The sequence below is a fragment of the Coregonus clupeaformis genome, chromosome 8 (assembly GCF_020615455.1).
Source record: "Coregonus clupeaformis isolate EN_2021a chromosome 8, ASM2061545v1, whole genome shotgun sequence".
Classification (NCBI taxonomy): domain Eukaryota; kingdom Metazoa; phylum Chordata; class Actinopteri; order Salmoniformes; family Salmonidae; genus Coregonus; species Coregonus clupeaformis.
Window position 1 is genome coordinate 60,890,367 of NC_059199.1, and position 21,305 is coordinate 60,911,671.

A 21,305-nucleotide genomic window follows, 5' to 3' on the forward strand; every position below is an offset into this window, starting at 1 on the left:
CAGAGATGAATCAGTCAGAGACGAATCAGTCATCAGAGACGAATCAGTCAGAGACAAATCAGTCATCAGAGACAAATCAGTCATCAGACAATCAAAACTATCACATTTTCACTATTATATTGTGGAGTTGTGTAGATCAGTAAAAAATACATAGACTTGGCTGGAAGGCAACGAAAGTGGGTAGATCATGTTTTAGGGACTGTAAGTATGAATATGTGTACCCGTTTAGCCAGTCGGTGTGTGTCCTCGGAGCAGTGTGTGAGTCGCTGTGTGAGTGTGTGTGAGCAGGAGTCACTCAGCGCTGCGTGTTCTCTGCTCTCTGCACGTGTCTGAGTCAACAGAACTGACCAACACTGAGACACCGACTGACCGCTCTGCTCCTTCCTACAGGGGGGAGGGTGGGGAGGCAGACGGGGAGAGACAGAGGGGAGAGACAGAGGGGAGAGACAGAGGGGAGAGACAGAGGGGAGAGACAGAGGGGGAGAGACAGAGGGGGGAGACAGAGGGGAGAGACAGAGGGGAGAGACAGAGGGGAGAGACAGAGGGGAGAGATAGAGGGGGGAGACAGAGGGGGGAGACAGAGGGGAGAGACAGAGGGGAGAGACAGAGGGGAGAGATAGAGGGGGGAGACAGAGGGGGGAGACAGAGGGGAGAGACAGAGGGGGGAGAGACAGAGGGGAGAGACAGAGGGGAGAGATAGAGGGGGAGACAGAGGGGGAGACAGAGGGGAGAGACAGAGGGGGGAGACAGAGGGGGGAGACAGAGGGGGGAGACAGAGGGGAGAAACAGAGGGGGGAGACAGAGGGGAGAGACAGAGGGGGGAGACAGAGGGGGAGAGACAGAGGGGAGAGACAGAGGGGGGAGACAGAGGGGAGAGACAGAGGGAAGCGAGAGGGAGAGAGTTAAAGAAATGAACATGATATTATTGTTGAGTTTCCTATACCAACATTACATCACTAATAACGTCTGCTGGTCAGTATAATCTCTGATCAAACAATAACATTGAATAAACAATGCGAAGAATAAAATGTTTTCACACACAAACACACCTCTTGGTCTTCAAGGTGAACCGCTCTGTGAGTTTGTCGAGGGCGCGGGCGTACTCTGCCTCGATGTCGCCACGACGACGGAAGAACTCAGACAGGTCAGACAGCTGTTGACCTTTGACTTCCACCTGACTGTCCAGAACCTTCATCTGGTCACACAGCTGGGCCCGCAGGTCTATACACAAACACACACACACACACACACACACACACACACACACACACACACACACACACACACACACACGTCAACACGTAGCGGACATGACTCACGGTCTCGTGATGAGGTAGCCCTGTGGGAGACCAGGATTCAAATCCCACTTGTGAAAATGGCGCCCAACTGTGGGACGATGTCTCATGGAGGAGGAAGTCAAAGGCGGGTGAATGTAGCGGACCTGAGTCGGACTCATAGTCTCCTGGTGAGGTAGCCCTGCCTGCTACTTCAAAATCAGTATTGCCTAAGAGGGAATAACCTTTTGGTCTAATGGTAAGACTTCGGTTTCTCCTGTGGGAGACCAGGATTCAGATCCCACCAGTGACACATTCACATACGTATATGAACACACATGACAACAGGAGCAATCAGACATTAGATGCAGTGTATGTATGAATACCCACACATACAGACATGTTCTCACCTTTTATCTGGGAGTCATACTCGTACAGACTCCCTCTCTGCATCCTCAGCTTCCCGTGTGATGTCATCATGTCTGCCCCTGACCCCTAACCTCTAACTTTGTCTATGGATCCTCCAGGTCTCCAATATGAGTCTGTCTAAGCCGATGAACCTAAGCCAGACAGACAGACAGACAGACAGAGAGAGAGATCAGTGCTGTAGGGTTAGAATTCACACACACACCCCTGCTGCTTACACAACCTGAGGTTTGACCACATCTGTTGAATCAACAGACAGCTTCACCTTGCCTTTTAGAACCTCCTCCATGCTGCTTTCACTTATCCTATAAAAAAACTGTCTAGCACATGCTAACCCACTGACAGTTAAACTGGCTAGCACATGCTAACCCACTGACAGTTAAACTGGCTAGCACATGCTAACCCACTGACAGTTAAAGTGTCTAGCACATGCTAACCCACTGACAGTTAAAGTGTCTAGCACATGCTAACCCACTGACAGTTAAACTGGCTAGCACATGCTAACCCACTGACAGTTAAAGTGTCTAGCACATGCTAACCCACTGACAGTTAAAGTGTCTAGCACATGCTAACCCACTGACAGTTAAACTGGCTAGCACATGCTAACCCACTGACAGTTAAACTGGCTAGCACATGCTAACCCACTGACAGTTAAACTGGCTAGCACATGCTACCCCACTGACAGTTAAACTGGCTAGCACATGCTAACCCACTGACAGTTAAAGTGTCTAGCACATGCTAACCCACTGACAGTTAAAGTGTCTAGCACATGCTAACCCACTGACAGTTAAACTGGCTAGCACATGCTAACCCACTGACAGTTAAACTGGCTAGCACATGCTAACCCACTGACAGTTAAACTGGCTAGCACATGCTACCCCACTGACAGTTAAACTGTCTAGCACATGCTACCCCACTGACAGTTAAACTGGCTAGCACATGCTACCCCACTGACAGTTAAACTGGCTAGCACATGCTAACCCACTGACAGTTAAACTGGCTAGCACATGCTAACCCACTGACAGTTAAACTGGCTAGCACATGCTAACCCACTGGTTATTAGCTGGAACATATGTGGGTAGGCTATAGGTATAAGAAGAGGCTCAGAAACAGCTGCTCCAATAGAAATCCCTGAGCATGCTACTAAGCATTGTGACACACACACACACTCACACACACACACACACACAATATGAAGCAGTGTCATGGCGGTGTTGGCTAGCTGAGCTCATGCGCAGACACACACCTAAACAAATTCATAGGCACAATTCTTGTACATATCCACATACACACCATTAAGACACACACACACACACACACACACACACACACACACACACACACACACACACTGACAATGCTGCACTAACATTACATCATTAATGATCTAACAGTCATATTCCATCCATTATACATGGATCCATCAGCATACGCAGTGTCACTGCAGTCACACACACACACATACACACACACACACATACACACACATACACACACACACATACACACACGCCTCTGTCGTAGCTATAAATAACGCAACCCATGACAACCATACCTCACGGGTTAGTCCTGTATTCCCTTTTTCTCTGTTCTTCTCCGTATCCTCACCTCTCTTCTCCTCTTCCGCCTCTCTCCTCCTCCTCCCTCTCTCCTCTCTATCGCAGAGACCAGTGCGGACCAGACAGATTTTTCTCAGCTCAGTTCTCTCCTCTTCCTCCTCCTCCCTCCTCCTTTTTCAGACACACACTCAAAACAGCCCTCCCTCCCTCCCTCCCTCCCTCTCTCTTTTTTTCTCCCTCTTTCAAACACAGCTCGCTTCTCTTTCTCTCGCTTTTTCTTCCCCTCCCCCTCTCCCTCCCACTCCCCCTCCCCCTCCCCCTCTCCCACACACACAGCCCTCCTCTACTACCCGTACCACTACTATTTTGAATAATAATCACAACTATAATAATAATAATAATAGTAATAATACTGATAATAATAATAACAATAATAATAATAATAATAACAGTAAAAACAATAATACTGATAATAAGTAAGTTACTGTTTACTATGCAGATGTTATTATTCAGTGTCCCTCAGGCTATGGCAGGCAAATACATATTTGGCTGCAAGAGGAGCCGTTGCTCCTTCGTCCATGACTATTTTTAGTTTTTCCTCTGGGTTTAATAAGTTAAAATGTGGAATAAATGTAGTCATTTCTGTGAATAATGAATCTCTTGGTGAGGAATATTTATCACAGTAAAGGAGAAAGTGCATCTCTGTCTCTACCTCCCCTGTCGTGCAGTGACCACATACACGCTCCTCTTTGGGTAGCCATGTCTTTTTATGTATGCCGGTTTCTATTGCCAATTGGTGGTCACTCAGCCTTTTACTTGCTAAGGATCTGTCTCTGCTTCGTATCTCTGACAGAGTAGAGATAATCAACCAATTAATATTCAATTAATATTCTCCCTCACACATGAACAGCCCTCCTCTCTGTCTCTCTATCTCTCCCTCTCTCACATACACAGCCCCCCTCACACACACAGTCCTCTCTCTCTCTATGAGTGAATGTCATAACCTAAGCCACGCCCCCATCCTGTGCTCTTTTCTCCTCGAGGCCTACACTAGAAACACCATAACAGATAGTCTTCTCATCTCAGCCTCCCTCCCTCCCTCCCTCTCCTTCCATCTCTCCCTCCTTTTCTCTTTCACACCATGAAATGTTTTTTCTGATGACCTTGTATTATTTAGTTTAATACCATCACCATCACCATCGCACACAGATACACAAACAGACACACATACACAGACACACACACAGCCACACACACAGATACACACACAGATACACACACAGACACACACACACAGACACACACACACAGACACACACAGATACACAAACAGACACACATACACAGATACACACACAGACACACACACAGACACACACACAGATACACACACAGACACACACACAGACACACACACAGATACACACACAGATACACACACAGACACACACACAGACACACACACAGATACACACACAGACACACACACAGACACACACACAGACACACACACAGACTGTTGCTCACTGTCTGTGTCCTCTGCATCCTCTCTGCTCAGTCACAGCGGATGTGGTGAGGAGAGAGAAAGCTGTGAAAAACAACCTCAATCTATATATATATATACAACTGTAGCACCTGACGAGCTACACTACTGATAACACCTTTTTAAGACAGAGTGTTGCCAACAAACATGGTTCCCTGGTTGGTTAACATTCATTATTACAGCATAATAAAAACAACTGGGCATATACAGATGTAGGATCTTGATTTGACCAGCATACAGTGGCTTGCGAAAGTATTCACCCCCCTTTGGCATTTTTCCTATTTTGTTGCCTTACAACCTGGAATTAAAATGGATTTTTTGGGGGGTTTGTATAATTTGATTTACACAACATGCCTACCACTTTGAAGATGGATTTTTGTTTTGTTTTGTGAAACAAACAAGAAATAATACAAAAAAAAACTGACAACTTGAGCGTGCGTAACTATTCACCCCCCCCCCCAAAGTCAATACTTTGTAGAGCCACCTTTTGCAGCAATTACAGCTGCAAGTCTCTTGAGGTACAGTGAGGGAAAAAATTATTTGATCCCCTGCTGAATTTGTATGTTTGCCCACTGACAAAGAACTGATCAGTCTATAATTTTAATGGTAGGTTTATTTGAACAGTGAGAGACAGAATAACAACAAAAAAATCCAGAAAAACGCATGTCAATAATGTTATAAATTGATTTGCTTTTTAAATGAGGGAAATAAGTATTTGACCCCTCTGCAAAACATGACTTAGTACTTGGTGGCAAAACCCTTGTTGGCAATCACAGAGGTCAGACGTTTCTTGTAGTTGGCCACCAGGTTTGCACACATCTCAGGAGGGATTTTGTCCCACTCCTCTTTGCAGATCTTCTCCAAATCATTAAGGTTTCGAGGCTGACGTTTGGCAACTCGAACCTTCAGCTCCCTCCACAGATTTTCTATGGGATTAAGGTCTGGAGACTGGCTAGGCCACTCCAGGACCTTAATGTGCTTCTTCTTGAGCCACTCCTTTGTTGCCTTGGCCGTGTGTTTTGGGTCATTGTCATGCTGGAATACCCATCCACTAATAATTTTCAATGTCCTGGCTGAGGGAAGGAGGTTCTCACCCAAGATTTGACGGTACATGGCCCCGTCCATTGTCCATTGATGCTGTGAAGTTGTCCTGTCCCCTTAGCAGAAAAACACCCCCAAAGCATAATGTTTCCACCTCCATGTTTGACGGTGGGGATGGTGTTCTTGGGGTCATAGGCAGTATTCCTCCTCCTCCAAACACGGCGTGTTGAGTTGATGCCAAAGAGCTCAATTTTGGTCTCATCTGACCACAACACTTTCACCCAGTTCTCCTCTGAATCAGTCAGATGTTAATTGGCAAACTTCAGACGGGCCTGTATATGTGCTTTCTTGAGCAGGGGGACCTTGCGGGCGCTGCAGGATTTCAGTCCTTCACGGCATAGTGTGTTACCAATTGTTTTCTTGGTGACTATGGTCCCAGCTGCCTTGAGATCATTGACAAGATCATCCCGTGTAGTTCTGGGCTGATTCCTCACCGTTCTCATGATCATTGCAACTCCACGAGGTGAGATCTTGCATGGAGCCCCAGGCCGAGGGAGATTGACAGTTATTTTGTGTTTCTTCCATTTGCGAATAATCGCACCAACTGTTGTCACCTTCTCACCAAGCTGCTTGGCGATGGTCTTGTAGCCCATTCCAGTCTTGTGTAGGTCTACAATCTTGTCCCTGACATCCTTGGAGAGCTCTTTGGTCTTGGCCATGGTGGAGAGTTTGGAATCTGATTGATTGATTGCTTCTGTGGACAGGTGGGGCAAGACAGAGGGGGAGATTAGGAGCACTCCCTTTAAGAGTGTGCTCCTAATCTCAGCTCGTTACCTGTATAAAAGACACCTGGGAGCCAGAAATCTTTCTGATTGAGAGGGGGTCAAATACTTATTTCCCTCATTAAAATGCAAATCAATTTATAACATTTTTGACACGCGTTTTTCTGGATTTTTTTGTTATTCTGTCTCTCACTGTTCAAATAAACCTACCATTAAAATTATAGACTGATCATTTCTTTGTCAGTGGGCAAACGTACAAAATCAGCAGGGGATCAAATACTTTTTTCCCTCACTGTATGTCTCTATAAGCTTGGCACATCTAGCCACTGGGATTTTTGCCCATTCTTCAAGGCAAAACTGCTCAAGCTCCTTCAAGTTGGATGGGTTCCGCTGGTGTACAGCAATCTTTAAGTCATACCACAGATTCTCAATTGGATTGAGGTCTGGGCTTTGACTACGCCATTCCAAGACATTTAAATGTTTAACCTTAAACCACTCGAGAGTTCTTTAGCAGTATGCTTAGGGTCATTGTCCTGCTGGAAGGCAAACATCCGTCCCGGTCTCAAATCTCTGGAAGACTGAAACAGGTTTCCCTCAAGAATGTCCCTGTATTTAGCAACATCCATCATTCCTCCAATTCGGACCAGTTTCCCAGTCCCTGCCGATGAAAAACATCCCCACAGCATGATGCTGCCACCACCATGCTTCATTGTGGGGATGGTGTTCTCGGGGTGATGAGAGGTGTTGGGTTTGCGCCAGACATAGTGCTTTCCTTGATGGCCAAAAAGCTCAATTTTTGTCTCATCTGACCAGATAACCTTCTTCCATATGTTTGGGGAGTCTCCCACATGCCTTTTGGCGAACATCAAATGTGTTTGCTTATTTTATTCTTTAAGCAATGGCTTTTTTCTGGCCATTCTTTCGTAAAGCCCAGCTCTGTGGAGTGTACGGCTTAAAGTGGTCCTATGGACAGATACTCCAATCTCCGCTGTGGAGCTTTGCGGCTCCTTCAGGGTTATCTTTGGTCTCTTTGTTGCCTCTCTGATTAATGCCCTCCTTGCCTGGTCCGTGAGTTTTGGTGGGCGACCCTCTCTTGGCAGGTTTGTTGTGGTGCCATATTCTTTCAATTTTTTAATAATGGATTTAATGGTGCTCCGTGGGATGTTTAAAGTGTCAGATATTTTTTACCCAACCATGATCTGTACTTCTCCACAACTTTATCCCTGACCTGTTTGGAGAGCTCCTTGGTCTTCATGGTGCCGCTTGCTTGGTGGTGCTCCTTGCTTAGTGGTGTTGCGGACTCTGGGGCCTTTCAGAACAGGTGTATATATACTGAGATCATGTGACACTTAGATTGCACACAGGTGGACTTTATTTAACTAATTATGTGACTTCTGAAAGTAATTGGTTGCACCAGATCTTATTTAGGGGCTTCATAGCAAAGGTGGTGAATACATATGCACGCACCACTTTTCTGTTATTTATGTTTTAGAATTTTTTGAAACAAGTTATTTTTTAAATTTCACTTCACCAATTTTGACTATTTTGTGTATGTCCATTACATGAAATCCAAATAAAAATCCATTTAAATTCCAGGTTGTAATGCAACAAAATAGGAAAAACGCCAACGGGATGAATACTTTTGCAAGGCACTGTACCCTGTGCAAGTTACGCATTCCTACCTCATACTTCAGTGTTCATGTCCCTTGTCTTTTGAATGGGCTTGACGATTATATCATCAAATTCATGAAAACACGGTCATATAAGATACATAAACAATTATATTTGTGTTTGTGGATGAATTTACTTCCGCCAGATGCCTTTCCTTAAGTTTTTATGCTGAAGGTTTTTCAGATGAGCTTTGTGATTATGTAAATCACAAAGCTTATCTGCATTTCCTGCGGTACTGGAAAATTGTCAGCAGCAAAAGAGTGATCAAATTAAGATACTACATCTGCACGTATACAGAGACAAAAACGTGACTGAGCAGACGTATACAAAGAAAATAAAAAAGAACAAATATGACATTGTGAATTACATATACAGTGAGGGAACATACATATACATATGTACAGTGAGGGAACATACATATACATATGCGTATGAGTTCAAAGAGCAGTGGCAGCTGTATAAAAAAACAAGAGCACTACAGGAACTGAACATAAATATAAACGCAACATGTAAAGTGTTGGTCCCATGTTTCATGAGCTGAAATAAAAGACCCAAGAAATATTCACAAAAAGCTTATTTCTCTCAAATGTTGTGCACAAATTTGTTAGCATCCCTGTTAGAGGACCATTTCTCCTTTGCCAAGATAATCCATCCACCTGATAGGTGTGGCATATCAAGAAGCTGATTAAACAGCATGATCATTACACAGGTGCACCTTGTGCTGGGGACAATAAAAGGGCACTCTAAAATGTGCAGTTTTGTCACACAACACAATGCCACAGATGTCTCAAGTTTTGAGGGAGCATGCAATTGGCATGCTTACTGCAGGAATGTCCACTTGAGCTGTTGCCAGAGAATTGAATGTTCATTTCTTTACCATAAGCCGCCTCCAATGTTGTTTTAGAGAATATGGCAGTACGTCCAACCGGCCTCACAACCGCAGACCACATGTAACCACGCCAGCCCAGGACCTCCACATCCTGCTTCTTCACCTACGGGATCGTCTGAGACCAGCCACCTGGACAACTGATGAAACTGTGGGTTTGCACAACCAAAGAATCAGAAACCGTCTCAGGGAAGCTCATCTGCGTGCTCTTAGTCCTTACCAGGGTCTTGACCTGACTGCAGTTCGGCGTCGTAACCGACTTCAGTGGGGAAATGCTGAAATGTGAAGTTCACAGGCACGCTGGAGAAGTGTGCTCTTCACGGATGAATCCCGGTTTCAACAGTAACAGGCAGATGGAAGACAGCGTGTATGGCGTCGTGTGGGCGAGTGGTTTGCTGATGTCAACATTGTGAACAGAGTGCCCCATGGTGTAGTGGTGGGGTTATGGTATGGGCAGGCATAATCTATGGACAACGAACACAATTGCATTTTATCAATGGCATATTGAATGCACAGAGATACTGTGATGAGATCCTAAGGCCCATTGTCGTGCCATTCATCCACCGGCATCACCTCATGTTTCAGCATGATAATGCACAGCCCCATGTCACAAGAATCTGGACACAATTCCTGGAAGCTGAAAATGTCCCAGTTCTTCCATGGCCTGCATAGTCACCAGACATGTCACCCATTGAGCATGTTTGGGATACTCTGGATTGACATGTGCGACAGCGTGTTCCAGTTCCCACTAATATCCAGCAACTTTGCACAGCCATTGAAGAGGAGTGGGACAACATTCCACAGGCCACAATCAACAGCCTGATCAACTCTACGCAAAGGAGATCTGTAGGGCTGCATGAGGAAAATGCTGGTCACACCAGATACTGACTGGTTTTCTGATCTATGCTCTTACCTTTTTTTAAAGGTATCTGTGACCAACAGATGCAAATCTGTATTCCCAGTCATGTGAAATCCATAGATTAGGGCCTAATTTATTTATTTCAATTGACTGATTTCCTTATATGAACTGTAACTCAGTAAAATCTTTGAAATTGTTGCATGTTGCGTTTATATTTTTGTTCAGTGTAGATGTGATGTGCATTTAATTTAAGTCCAGAATAATAGCATTTTAAAGGTATTGGCACCACCTAGTGTATATGGAGGGAACATGCAGCTGTAGTGGTATCTGAGGAAACTACCACCACTAGGCCTACTACTATTTGAGAAGGTCCGGTCACACAAATTTCCTAGGTGGAAAATGTCCGGATGGATAATGTAATTTATCGGCCTAGTAACAAACCCCCACCTCGCAACCCATGCGACCCCAAACTGTTCACACCCCTCTTGTTGGTGGAGAGTAAATGTTGCAGTTTTAAAGCTAATTTCCAGCAATTCTACACATTTTGAATGGGGCAGAGATTTTTTTTGGGCTGTTTTTAAAGCTCATTGTCTGCAATTCTATGCATTCTTCCATGTCTTATGTGTGTTTATATGATACCAGCGGTCGAAGCCAGACCGAGGGGGGTGGGCGGGACCTGCATATTGACGCCATTCTGGGTCCGGATCCAGTCCGCGGTCACATGCTTCGTTAACAACAGGTGTAGACTAGCAGTGAAATGCTTACTTACAGGTCCTTCCCAACAATGCAGAGAGAAAGAAAATAGAGAAATAATAGAAAAGTAAAACATGTAATAACTTGGCTATATACACCGAGTCGATGTGCAGTACGAGGTAATTCAAGTAGATATGTACATAACTAGGAATAAAGTGACAGATAATAAACAGTAACAGCAGCGTATGTGATGAGACAAAACTTAGAGCAAAAAGGGTCAATGCAGATAGTCCAGGTAGCTATTTGGTTACCTACAGTATTTAACTGACTATTTAGCAGTCTTATGGCTTGGGGGTAGAAGCTGTTCAGTGTCTTGTTGATTCGAGACTTGGTTCATCGGTTGCTGTGCGGTAGCCGAGAGAAAAGTCTATGACTTGGGTGGTTGGAGTCTTTAACAATTATACCACCTGGTATAGAGGTCCCGGATGGCAGGGAGCTTGGCCCCAGTGACATACGTTAAGGTAGTGACAGATGTGTGTGTGTGTGTGTGTGTGTGTGTGTAGGAGATTTTGGTCTCTGGTCATGTCATTTAGCCCATATAAGGCATGTCCCTTTGGCCAATCACAGGCTGCGACCCCGCCCTGCCTGATCAGACAGCTGACACTATGACATCCTGCCCCTGCACACACACACACACACATACACACACACACACACACACTAGTCTAGCAAACTTAACCCCCCCACTACCTACCCAATCAATGCCGACACACACACACACGCACACACCAAACACACAACTAGTCCTGCAACCTCAAGTCAACACCCGTCACAGGCCCCCACCTACACACACACAAACACACTATTCGGACCACAGGAGGTTGGTGGCACCTTAATTGGGGAGGATGGGCTCATAGTAATGGCTGGAACTGAATAAATGGAATGGCATCAAACTCATCAGATACATGGTTTCCATGGTTTCCATGGTTTCCATGTGATTGATACCAATTCATTTACTCCATTCAGCCATTATTATGAGCCGTCCTCCCCTTAGTAGCCTCCTGTGATTCGGACTAGCTCCACTGCCCCTGCCCTGAGGGTATCCTGAGCTGTTATCAGCCGGTTTATTGACAGCTGTCACCGCCCATGTACAACACACAGCGACCGGATTGGCTCAACTGGGAGATGGGGGAAGGGACTAAAGGTTTTAGAGGTCTCTTTCGGGCCCAAAAAGTTGGACCCGGACCCGAATGGACCCAAGGACAATCAGACCTGGACTAACCCGATCATTTTAAAAAAGAGGGACCCGGACGATTGGATCAGAGTGACAAAAAAATAATTATTATCAGTCAAGTTGCTCTTCTGGTTAACGAATAGGTATTTATATGTTGGCTAGGCCTTATTAGTGTAAAATAAATATGCTATAGACTATGCAGAGCCGTGGTCGGGTCCATTTGGGTCTGTCAGCTGTAGTTACATAGACCCGAGACCTGATGACAATCAAACAGGACCCGACCCGCTCGGGTCCCGGTTCGGGTCTCAGGTATTTGGATTCGGGTGGACCCGTGAAGACCTCTAAAAGGTTTCACTCTTGTGAATGAATACAGTCACAGTAAAAAGTCCCATGATTGAAACTAAAGGAACTCATAGATTTCACACACACCGTCCACGTCCATATCTGAATTCTCACACTCAAAATATTTTTTAAAAAACAGTCTTAACTACCATTGACACAAACTTCAGACAGACAAGGCCTCCTCATTTCCTAACTCTAACGCCACCTTTTTACTGTCTTCTCTGGCTCACTGGTTAATATGGGTGTATTTACATTTAGGTCATTTAGCAGACGCTCTTATCCAGAGCGACTTACAGTTAGTGAGTGCATACATTTTTCATACTGGCCCCCCGTGGGAATCGAATCCACAATCCTGGCGTTGCAAGCGCCATGCTCTACCAACTGAGCTACAGGAGACCCTTGTGTATCAGACACAAGGTAAACAGTTGTGGCAAAGTTTTCCTTTGAGAGTAATTTATTTTGAGTGACCAAAAAGTGTAATAACAGTGTAATGATAATTATCAACAAGATCACAATACCTGGGTTCTGCTGCTATCACCCAATGTATTAGTCTATTACATAATTTGACAAATGAAGGATAGATAGGCCTATTGTTGCTACGGTTTGTAGGCTATTGTGCAGGGGCAGGGGCAACCAGGGTTTCAGGTAGCATGATGTGTCAGGTTATGTCTGGCTGTGTCTAGGCAGGTGATGCCCTTCAGGTGAGGTGACGTGCTCCATTTTGTCGCATATCGGGTTTTGGTCACCTTTCAAGTCCTAAATCCTACCAGGTCCCCCACACGCACCCTGCAGACAGCAACTGCGCATGCGCACCCACAACTATTTAAATACCCCAAGTCATCTGCTACAACAAAACATTCCAGTGATAGCCAATCTGCGACGCAGCGCAAGGACTGGCAAGGGAGGCCATAACACCAGCTGGCAAAATATTGACAGTTTATCAAGCAACTAAACTCGGGATTTTCTGTTTTTGTGACCATGGCTGAGTAACCCCGGTTAGGATTGGAAGGTGCATCCGAGCTAAGGTGTAGTGAAGTCGGGGAGAGGAGGAGGGGAAGGTCCGGACAGGAGAAAAACAAAGACGTCTGTGTAGTTAAACTAGGCAAGTCCCATCGAACTGTCTGAACAGCTCTCTGATTTTTCCAAAACTGACACGTCCCAGGGGTCCGGTGGATAGCGAGCTGGCACCGGGGAAAAAACGTTTACTGACCTGCCGAACCGGGCCGTTATGAACGGCCGCTCATGCGCTGTCACCGCGAATAACTGCGAGTTGACAACACAAAAACATCTGTGACGGGTTGTTTTGTTCTAGCTAGACAAGGGCGAGGACTGGAGTGTTTTTTGAGCTTGTTAGCTATAGCATGTAGCTAGCTGAATTTATTCGCTAAACTGCCAGTCAACAGCGCTACATTTCTACAAAAACGACCGTTAAATAACTATTTTGGAAATTTCTAGAACGTTCGTTTGTTAAATTCCAAGCGTATTGCGCAACATTGCTTACAAACAGGCGAACTCGCTAACTAGCTTTGACTGCTTGCTAGCCAGCTGACCGTTAGCTAGTTAGCTGTCCTGGCTTTCCCTTGCCTAGCCTGTGTAGCTAAATCTGCCAGCTAGTTAACATTCTGGCGACAGGTAGCTAGATTACGCCTGACAAACAGCATCACCACCACCCACCATGTCCTCGATGGAAGAGCGTGGTGAGGTGGGCGTCGCGGCGGCTCCAGGCTCCTCAGGGGGCCTGGGGGTTGGGGCGGTGGGGGCAGCCCTGGAGACAGTGGTCGGGGGGCCATCAATGCAGGAGGAGGTGGGCTTCCGAAGAGGAGAGGGGCTCGGGCCCGAGTCGGACCCGGACGAGCCGCCGCCCAAGAAGCGGCTGAGACTGCCGGAGGGAGAGTCGGGAAAGCTGGAAGAGAGGCTGTATTCAGTGCTGTGCTGCACCGTGTGTCTAGACCTGCCCAAGGCCTCCGTTTATCAGGTAAATACTGTCAAACACACCTGTCCTGGCCTACCGACTCTGGCCCACTTGTCAATATTAGCCAACTAGCTAGCCAACTTCGTATTAAATAGGCCTAACTAACATGTCAATTTAGCTTCATAGGCTAGGAATGTCAGGCATGAGGTAGGGGTTGAGGACAATCTGTAGGCCTACTGATCAGCACCTGTCGTGGGCTGTAACGTTAGCTAGATGGGTGAAGAGAGGATGTTGGGCCCAGGGACGCAAGCTAGCTGCTAGGTCAGTAGTTAACTTGTTCAGGAGGGTTTGCCAGTGCTCAGCGCTGCGCAGAGAAATGATGATCTATAAATCATATGGGTAGCCAGTACTCAGCGCTGCGCAGAGAGATCATATGATCTATAAATCCTCAGGATGTAGGTGTCCAAAATGGCACCCGAGCCTTTTCTATTCAGATTTGCCAACAAGACATGAACACATGCAGATGTGTCAGTTCTGCATATTGATTATCCCAGGCCGACCCCTAGGAAATAGGCAAGCCCCAACATGTCACCTAACACAGAATGAACTACTCTCAGCTCTCACCCAGTTTGCTGTGTTGTGATACTGATTAGTATGCCCTCAAATAACCACTGGATACTCTCCCCACCCCAAAGCAAATTTGCATCCAATGTACAGTACCAGTCAAAAGTTTGGACACACCTACTCATTCAAGGGTTTTTCTTTATTTTTACTATTTTCTACATTGTAGAATGATAGTGAAGACATCACAACTACGAAATAACACATATGGAATCATGTAGTAACCAAAAAAGTGTTAAACAAATCAAAATATATTTGATATTCTTCAAAGTAGCCACCCTTTGCCTTGATGATAGCTTTGCACACTCTTGGCATTCTCTCAACCAGCTTCATGAGGTAGTCACCTGGAATGCCTTGTTAAAAATTAATTTGTGGAATTTCTTTCCTCCTTAATGCGTTTGAGCCAATCAGTTGTGTTGTGACATGGTAGGGTTGGTATACAGAAGATGGCCCTATTTGGCAATAACAGCTCAAATAAGCAAAGAGAAATGACAGTCCATCATTACTTTAAGACATGAAGGTCAGTCAATCTGAAAAATTTCAAGAACTTTGAAAGTTTCTTCAAGTGCAGTTGCAAAAACCATCAAGCGCTATGATGAAACTGGCTCTCATGAGGACCGCCACAGGAAAGGAAGACCCAGAGTTGCTGCAAAGAAACCACTACTAAAGAACACCAATAAGAAGAAGAGACTTGCTGGGGCCAAGAAACACGAGCAATGGACATGAGACCGGTGGAAATCTGTCCTTTGGTCTGATGAGTCCAAATTTGAGGTTTTTGGTTCCAACCGCCGTGTCTTTATGAGACACAGAGTAGGAGAACGGATTATCTCTGCATGTGTGGTTCCCATCGTGAAGCATGGAGGAGGAGGTGTGATGCTGTGGGGGTGCTTTGCTGGTGACACTGTCTGTGATTTATTTGGAATTCAAGGCACTCTTAACCAGCATGGCTACCACAACATTCTGCAGCGATACGCCATCCCATCTGGTTTGCGCTTAGTGGGACTATCATTTGTTTTTCAACAGGACAATGACCCAACACACCTCCAGGCTGTGTAAGGGCTATTTTACCAAGAAGGAGAGTGATGGAGTGCTGCATCAAATGACCTGGCCTCCACAATCGCCCGACCTCAACCCAATTGAGATGGTTTGGGATGAGTTGGAGTGAAGGAAAAGCAGCCAACAAGTGCTCAGCATATGTGGGAACTCCTTCAAGACTGTTGGAAAAGTATTCCTCATGAAGCTGGTTGAGAGAATGCCAAGAGTGTGCAAAGCTGTCATCAAGGCAAAGGGTGGCTATTTGAAGAATCTCAAATATGAAATATATTTCTATTTGTTTAACACTTTTGGTTACATGATTCCATATGTAGTTTTGATGTCTTCACTATTATTCTACAATGTAGAAAATAGTAAAAATAAAGAAAAACCCTTGAATGAGTAGGTGTGTCCAAACTTTTGACTGGTACTGTATATAGAGTATAAACACTGATTTATAAAGACTAACATCCACAGTATGGATATACCAAACACACACACACCTACAATAACCCTTCCCGCTCTGTTCAACAGTGCACCAACGGTCACCTGATGTGTGCTGGCTGTTTCATCCACCTGCTGGCTGACTCTCGTCTGAAAGAGGAACAGGCCACTTGTCCTAACTGCAGGTCTGTACACGCACACACACACAGTTTACAAATACACTTGAATTGAATTGACTGAGTGAGTAATTGATATATGTAAAATCTTTGAAATTGTTGAATGGTGTGTTTATTTTTGTTCAGGATATAATTGCATTGATTGATGGAGTGTTCTCTCTCTCTCTCTCTCTCTCTCTCTCTCTCTCTCTCTCTCTCTCTCTCTCTCTCTCTCTCTCTCTCTCTCCCCTCCCCCCTCTAGGTGTGAGATCACCAAGTCTCTGTGTTGTAGGAACCTGGCTGTAGAGAAAGCTGTGAGTGAGCTGCCCACAGACTGTCCCTTCTGTCTCAAACAGTTCCCTCGCTCCAGCCTAGAGAGGCACCAGAAGGAGGAGTGCCAAGACAGGTACACACCTCATTGGTACACACACACACACACACACACACACACTAGTGCTGAGCGATTAGTGTTTTTTGAGGTCGTTTCGGTTTGATTATTTAAAAAACAAACATTAAATGCACTATGCATTATGTGGGTTGAATGCTGTAACAACACATAATAAAACAATTAGTAAAAGTCAAAATCACTATCTTAGTAGTTCTTCAAAGTAAACAAGGCATACTTTTATGACTGCTGAATACCAACTATCAATCACTTAGATCATGTATGTTCAGGTAGAGATACCTCGTGAAGCAACAGCTGCTCTCTATATCCCCTCACGATCACGCATTCTGTCTATTCCGTAGCAGGCGTAAAAGGAACACACAGACCTGACAAATAGGTGCGCAATGGATTATGGTCATTGTACTTAATTACCACGTTTTCTTCGCTAAACTATGTTGAATATTGGCCTGTTGGAAAGTACAAGTCCCTACTACATCGCACAGTTCAGGCTGGACCTGATTTATCTCTAGAGAAACTGTGCATTGAGCTCACAGAAAAAAATTAACGAAATGGAATTCAAATAATTCAACCTACATCGATCAATTAGTTGTTTAAAAACCGAAAAATAACCTACATTTTGGTTAATCGCTCAGCAATAACACACACACGCGATCAGACGACCCTGTTGCAGTTGTTAATGACAGAACCCCAGCAGAAATTATACAGCCGGTCCCAAATCACTTCTTACCCCTCCCCTTGGCCCTAACACCTCCATGTTTGCAGATCTGTATGGTGATGGGTATAAGCAGTGCAGTACCTTTTCCTCCTTGTCCTCATGATTGGCCCTAAACTCCCACTTCCTGATGTGTTGCCAGGGTGACGCAGTGTAAGTATAAGCGGATTGGCTGCCCATGGAAGGGACCGTTCCACGAGCTGCCAGCCCACGAGGAGGAGTGCTGCCACCCCACCAAGACTGGCACAGAGCTGATGGGCATCCTGGGGGAGATGGACCAGAGCCACAGCAGAGAACTAACCCTTTACAACTCTATATTCTCCCTTCTCTGTTATGAGAAGATAGGCTTCACAGGTAGGCTAGGTACACAGTACACACTCACACACACAGTACCTGACTTCCACACTGTCAAATCAAATTACATTTATTTATAAAGCCCTTTTTTACTTCAGCAGATGTCACAAAGTGCTATTACAGAAACCCAGCATAAAACCCCAAAGAGCAAGCAATGCACATGTACAGTGCCTTGCAAAAGTATTCATCCCCCTTGGCGTTTTTCCTATTTTATTGCATTACAACCTGTAATTTTAAATTGATTTTTATTTGGATTTAATGTAATGGACATACACAAAATAGTCCAAATTGGTGAAGTGAAATGAAAAAAATAACTTGTTTCAAACATTTCTAAAAAATAAATAACGGAAAAGTGGTGCATGCATATGTATTCACCCCCTTTGCTATGAAGCCCCTAAATAAGATCTGGTGCAACCAATTACCTTCAGAAGTCACATAATTAGTTAAATAAAGTCCACCTGTGTGCAATCTAAGTGTCACATGATCTGTCACATAATCTCAGTATATATACACCTGTTCTGAAAGACCCCAGAGTCTGCAACACCACTAAGCAAGGGGCACCACCAAGCAAGCAGCACCATGAAGACCAAGGAGCTCTCCAAACAGGTCAGGGACAAAGTTGTGGAGAAGTACAGATCAGGGTTGGGTTATAAAAAAATATCCCACGGAGCACCATTAAATCCATTATTAAAAAATGGAAAGAATATGGCACCACAACAAACCTGCCAAGAGAAGGCCGCCCACCAAAACTCACGGACCAGGCAAGGAGGGCATTAATCAGAGAGGCAACAAAGAGACCAAAGATAACCCTGAAGGAGCTGCAAAGCTCCACAGCAGAGATTGGAGTATCTGTCCATAGGACAGAAAGAAAAAAATAAGCAAACACGTTTGGTGTTCGCCAAAAGGCATGTGGGAGACTCCCCAAACATATGGAAGAATGTACTCTGGTCAGATGAGACTACAATTGAGCTTTTTGGCCATCAAGGGAAACGCTATGTCTGGCGCAAACCCAACACCTCTCATCACCGCGAGAACACCATCCCCATAGTGAAGCATGGTGGTGGCAGCATCATGCTGTGGGGATGTTTTTCATCGGCAGGGACTGGGAAACTGGTCAGAATTGAAGGAATGATGGATGGCGCTAAATATAGGGAAATTCTTGAGGGAAACCTGTTTCAGTCTTCCAGAGATTTGAGACTGGGATGGAGGTTCACCTTCCAGCAGGACAATGACCCTAAGCATACTGCTAAAGCAACACTCAAGTGTTTAAAAAAATAAAAATAAAATGGTGGGTATTTTACCCCCGTTTTCGTGGTATCCAATTGGTGGTTACAGTCTTGTCCCATCGCTGCAACTCCCGTACGGACACGGGAGAGGCGAAGGTCGAGAGTCACTAACTGTAAGTCGCTCTGGATAAGAGCGTCTGCTAAATGGGTTTCAATTGTGGGTAAGTATCAATAATGTACCAGTGCTTCCTGATAATGTCCTTCAATTCCTTTGCCAATGGTGAGTATTAATGTGAGCATGAGGGGACATGTTCTGCTTTTTCTTGAACTTTTGGTTGAAGGCTTTCCAACTGTGTTAGTCCTTCAAAACGATCATTGGCATGTTTTACTCAATTGTCTTGGTACCCCCTTTCATGCCAGCCAGGTAGGCTATACTCCTGTTGTAAAGATAAACAAGGTGCTTAATATTAGGAAAGTTGAGAAATAAATATAGTAGGCCTAGCCTATAGAAAGCTGATGGGAGCCTCCTCTTTTTAGTAGAGGCCATCACTCTGTTTTCTCGCGCAATTGCATAGCCATTTGCATTGATGTCAGAGTGATTAGAGGGACAATAGAGTGCTGAGTACCAGGCAGTTAGCAAGTTTGGTAGGCTACTAATGACCATCAGCAGCATCAGAGCTTGGAGAAGCCTAATTTCCTGTGACTAAGTGGTCAAGTGGAATTTGACTGCCTTCATGACTCGTGACCGCCGGTGTGGCGGTAATACGGTCACCACAACAGCCCTATCCACAGTAGACACTGTCATACACACACAGTACCTGACTTCCAGGACAATCATTTCAATCTGGCTGAAAGGACCAGTCACACACACAAACATGAATCTTTCTAATTTTGTCCTCCCCCTCTCTCTCCCCTGTCCAGAGGTCCAGTTCAGGCCGTACCGTACAGATGACTTCATAACCCGTCTGTACTATGAGAGTCCTCGTTTCACCGTGTTGAACCAGACCTGGGTACTGAAGGCCAGAGTCAACGACTCGGAACGCAACCCTAACCTCTCCTGCAAACGCACCCTCTCCTTCCAACTCATCCTCAAGAGCAAGGTACACACACTGACTGAGTGTCTCTCTCTCTGTCTCTGTCTCACTCTGTCTCTGTCTCTCTGTCTCTCTCTCTGTTTCTCTCTCTCTCTCTCTAACCCTCCTCCTCCTCCCTCTAGGTGAACTCAGCTATAGAGTGTTCCTTCCTGCTGTTGAAAGGTCCGTACGATGACGTGAGGATCAAGCCTGTGATTCACCATCATGCGTTCAGCAATGACACCAACGAGACAGACTACGTCCCGCTGCCCATCACCGACTCTGTGGAGTGTAACAAACTACTGGCGGCCAAGAACATCAACCTACGACTCTTCATCTTCCAGATCCAGAAATAGACAGAAGAGGAGGAGAGAGGGGAGGGATTGAGGGGGGGTAAGAGAGAGAGGACAGAGAGAGGTGTAGCGGAAGTGAGGGAGAGAGATATGTTTGAGATTAAAGTGAGACACCACTAAACCACTGATACCTCTTTACACTCACACTCTCACACACATGCACTCACACTCTCTCTCGCACACACACACGCACTCACACTCTCTCGCACACACACACGCACTCACACTCTCTCGCACACACACACACGCACTCACACTCTCTCTCACACACACACGCACTCACAATCTCACACACACACACACACACACACACACACTCAGACTCTCATACACATACGCACTCACACGCACTCACACACTCTCACACTCACACACCACTAGACCACATACTGAGAGAGTTAGAGAACCCCAGCTTGGGGTGCTGCTGTTAGTGTTGCTATGGAGTTAGGGTGGTGTTGCTAGGGGAATTCATCTGTATGGAGGAGGTCGTTACTATGGAGATGGGGGTGTTGTTAGGGGAGAGGGGGTTGTCGCTATGGAGACAGGATGGTTGTACCTGTGGAGTTGAGTCTGTCCGACCTTTCACCCTTGAGCCCAGAGCCAAAGGTAGCTCATACCCACCAAAGCAGGATGATCCATACCAGAGTGTGTCTGTGTGCGTGTGCATTGTGTGTAGTATGATACTTTGAGTAAATGTGTGTGCGTGT

General features: G+C 45.4%; 2 protein-coding genes across 3 annotated transcripts in view; one reads left to right on the forward strand and one right to left on the reverse strand.

The window, feature by feature from the left end:
* LOC121572259 (SLIT-ROBO Rho GTPase-activating protein 3-like) overlaps positions 1 to 3,450 on the reverse strand; it is a gene marked incomplete at its 3' end in the record, with an annotated part of 17,157 nt that extends 13,707 nt beyond the window's left edge. For both annotated transcript variants that reach the window (XM_045222126.1, XM_045222125.1), the window contains 4 exon segments: positions 222 to 384; positions 1,050 to 1,221; positions 1,685 to 1,834; positions 3,256 to 3,450. In XM_045222126.1, coding sequence (XP_045078061.1) covers positions 222 to 384; positions 1,050 to 1,221; positions 1,685 to 1,754 — 405 coding nt within the window. In that variant the 5' untranslated portion in view covers positions 1,755 to 1,834; positions 3,256 to 3,450.
* A 9,656-nt stretch (positions 3,451 to 13,106) lies between these two features.
* On the forward strand, positions 13,107 to 20,811 carry LOC121572260 (cysteine and histidine-rich protein 1). The gene is made up of 6 exons (XM_041884238.2): positions 13,107 to 14,285; positions 16,410 to 16,504; positions 16,737 to 16,880; positions 17,735 to 17,946; positions 20,094 to 20,272; positions 20,389 to 20,811. The coding sequence occupies exons 1-6, from the start codon at positions 13,986 to 13,988 to the stop codon at positions 20,599 to 20,601; spliced, it is 1,143 nt and encodes a 380-aa protein (XP_041740172.1). The 5' UTR covers positions 13,107 to 13,985; the 3' UTR covers positions 20,602 to 20,811.
* Positions 20,812 to 21,305: the final 494 nt, after the last annotated feature.

Coding starts and splice junctions, on each gene's coding strand:
- LOC121572260 (XM_041884238.2), top strand. CDS start 13,986: ATGTCCTCGATGGAAGAGCGTGGTGAGGTGGGCGTCGCGGCGGCTCCA. Junction 14,286..16,409: donor CCAAGGCCTCCGTTTATCAG/GTAAATACTGTC, acceptor TCTGTTCAACAG/TGCACCAACGGTCACCTGAT. Junction 20,273..20,388: donor AACTCATCCTCAAGAGCAAG/GTACACACACTG, acceptor TCCTCCCTCTAG/GTGAACTCAGCTATAGAGTG.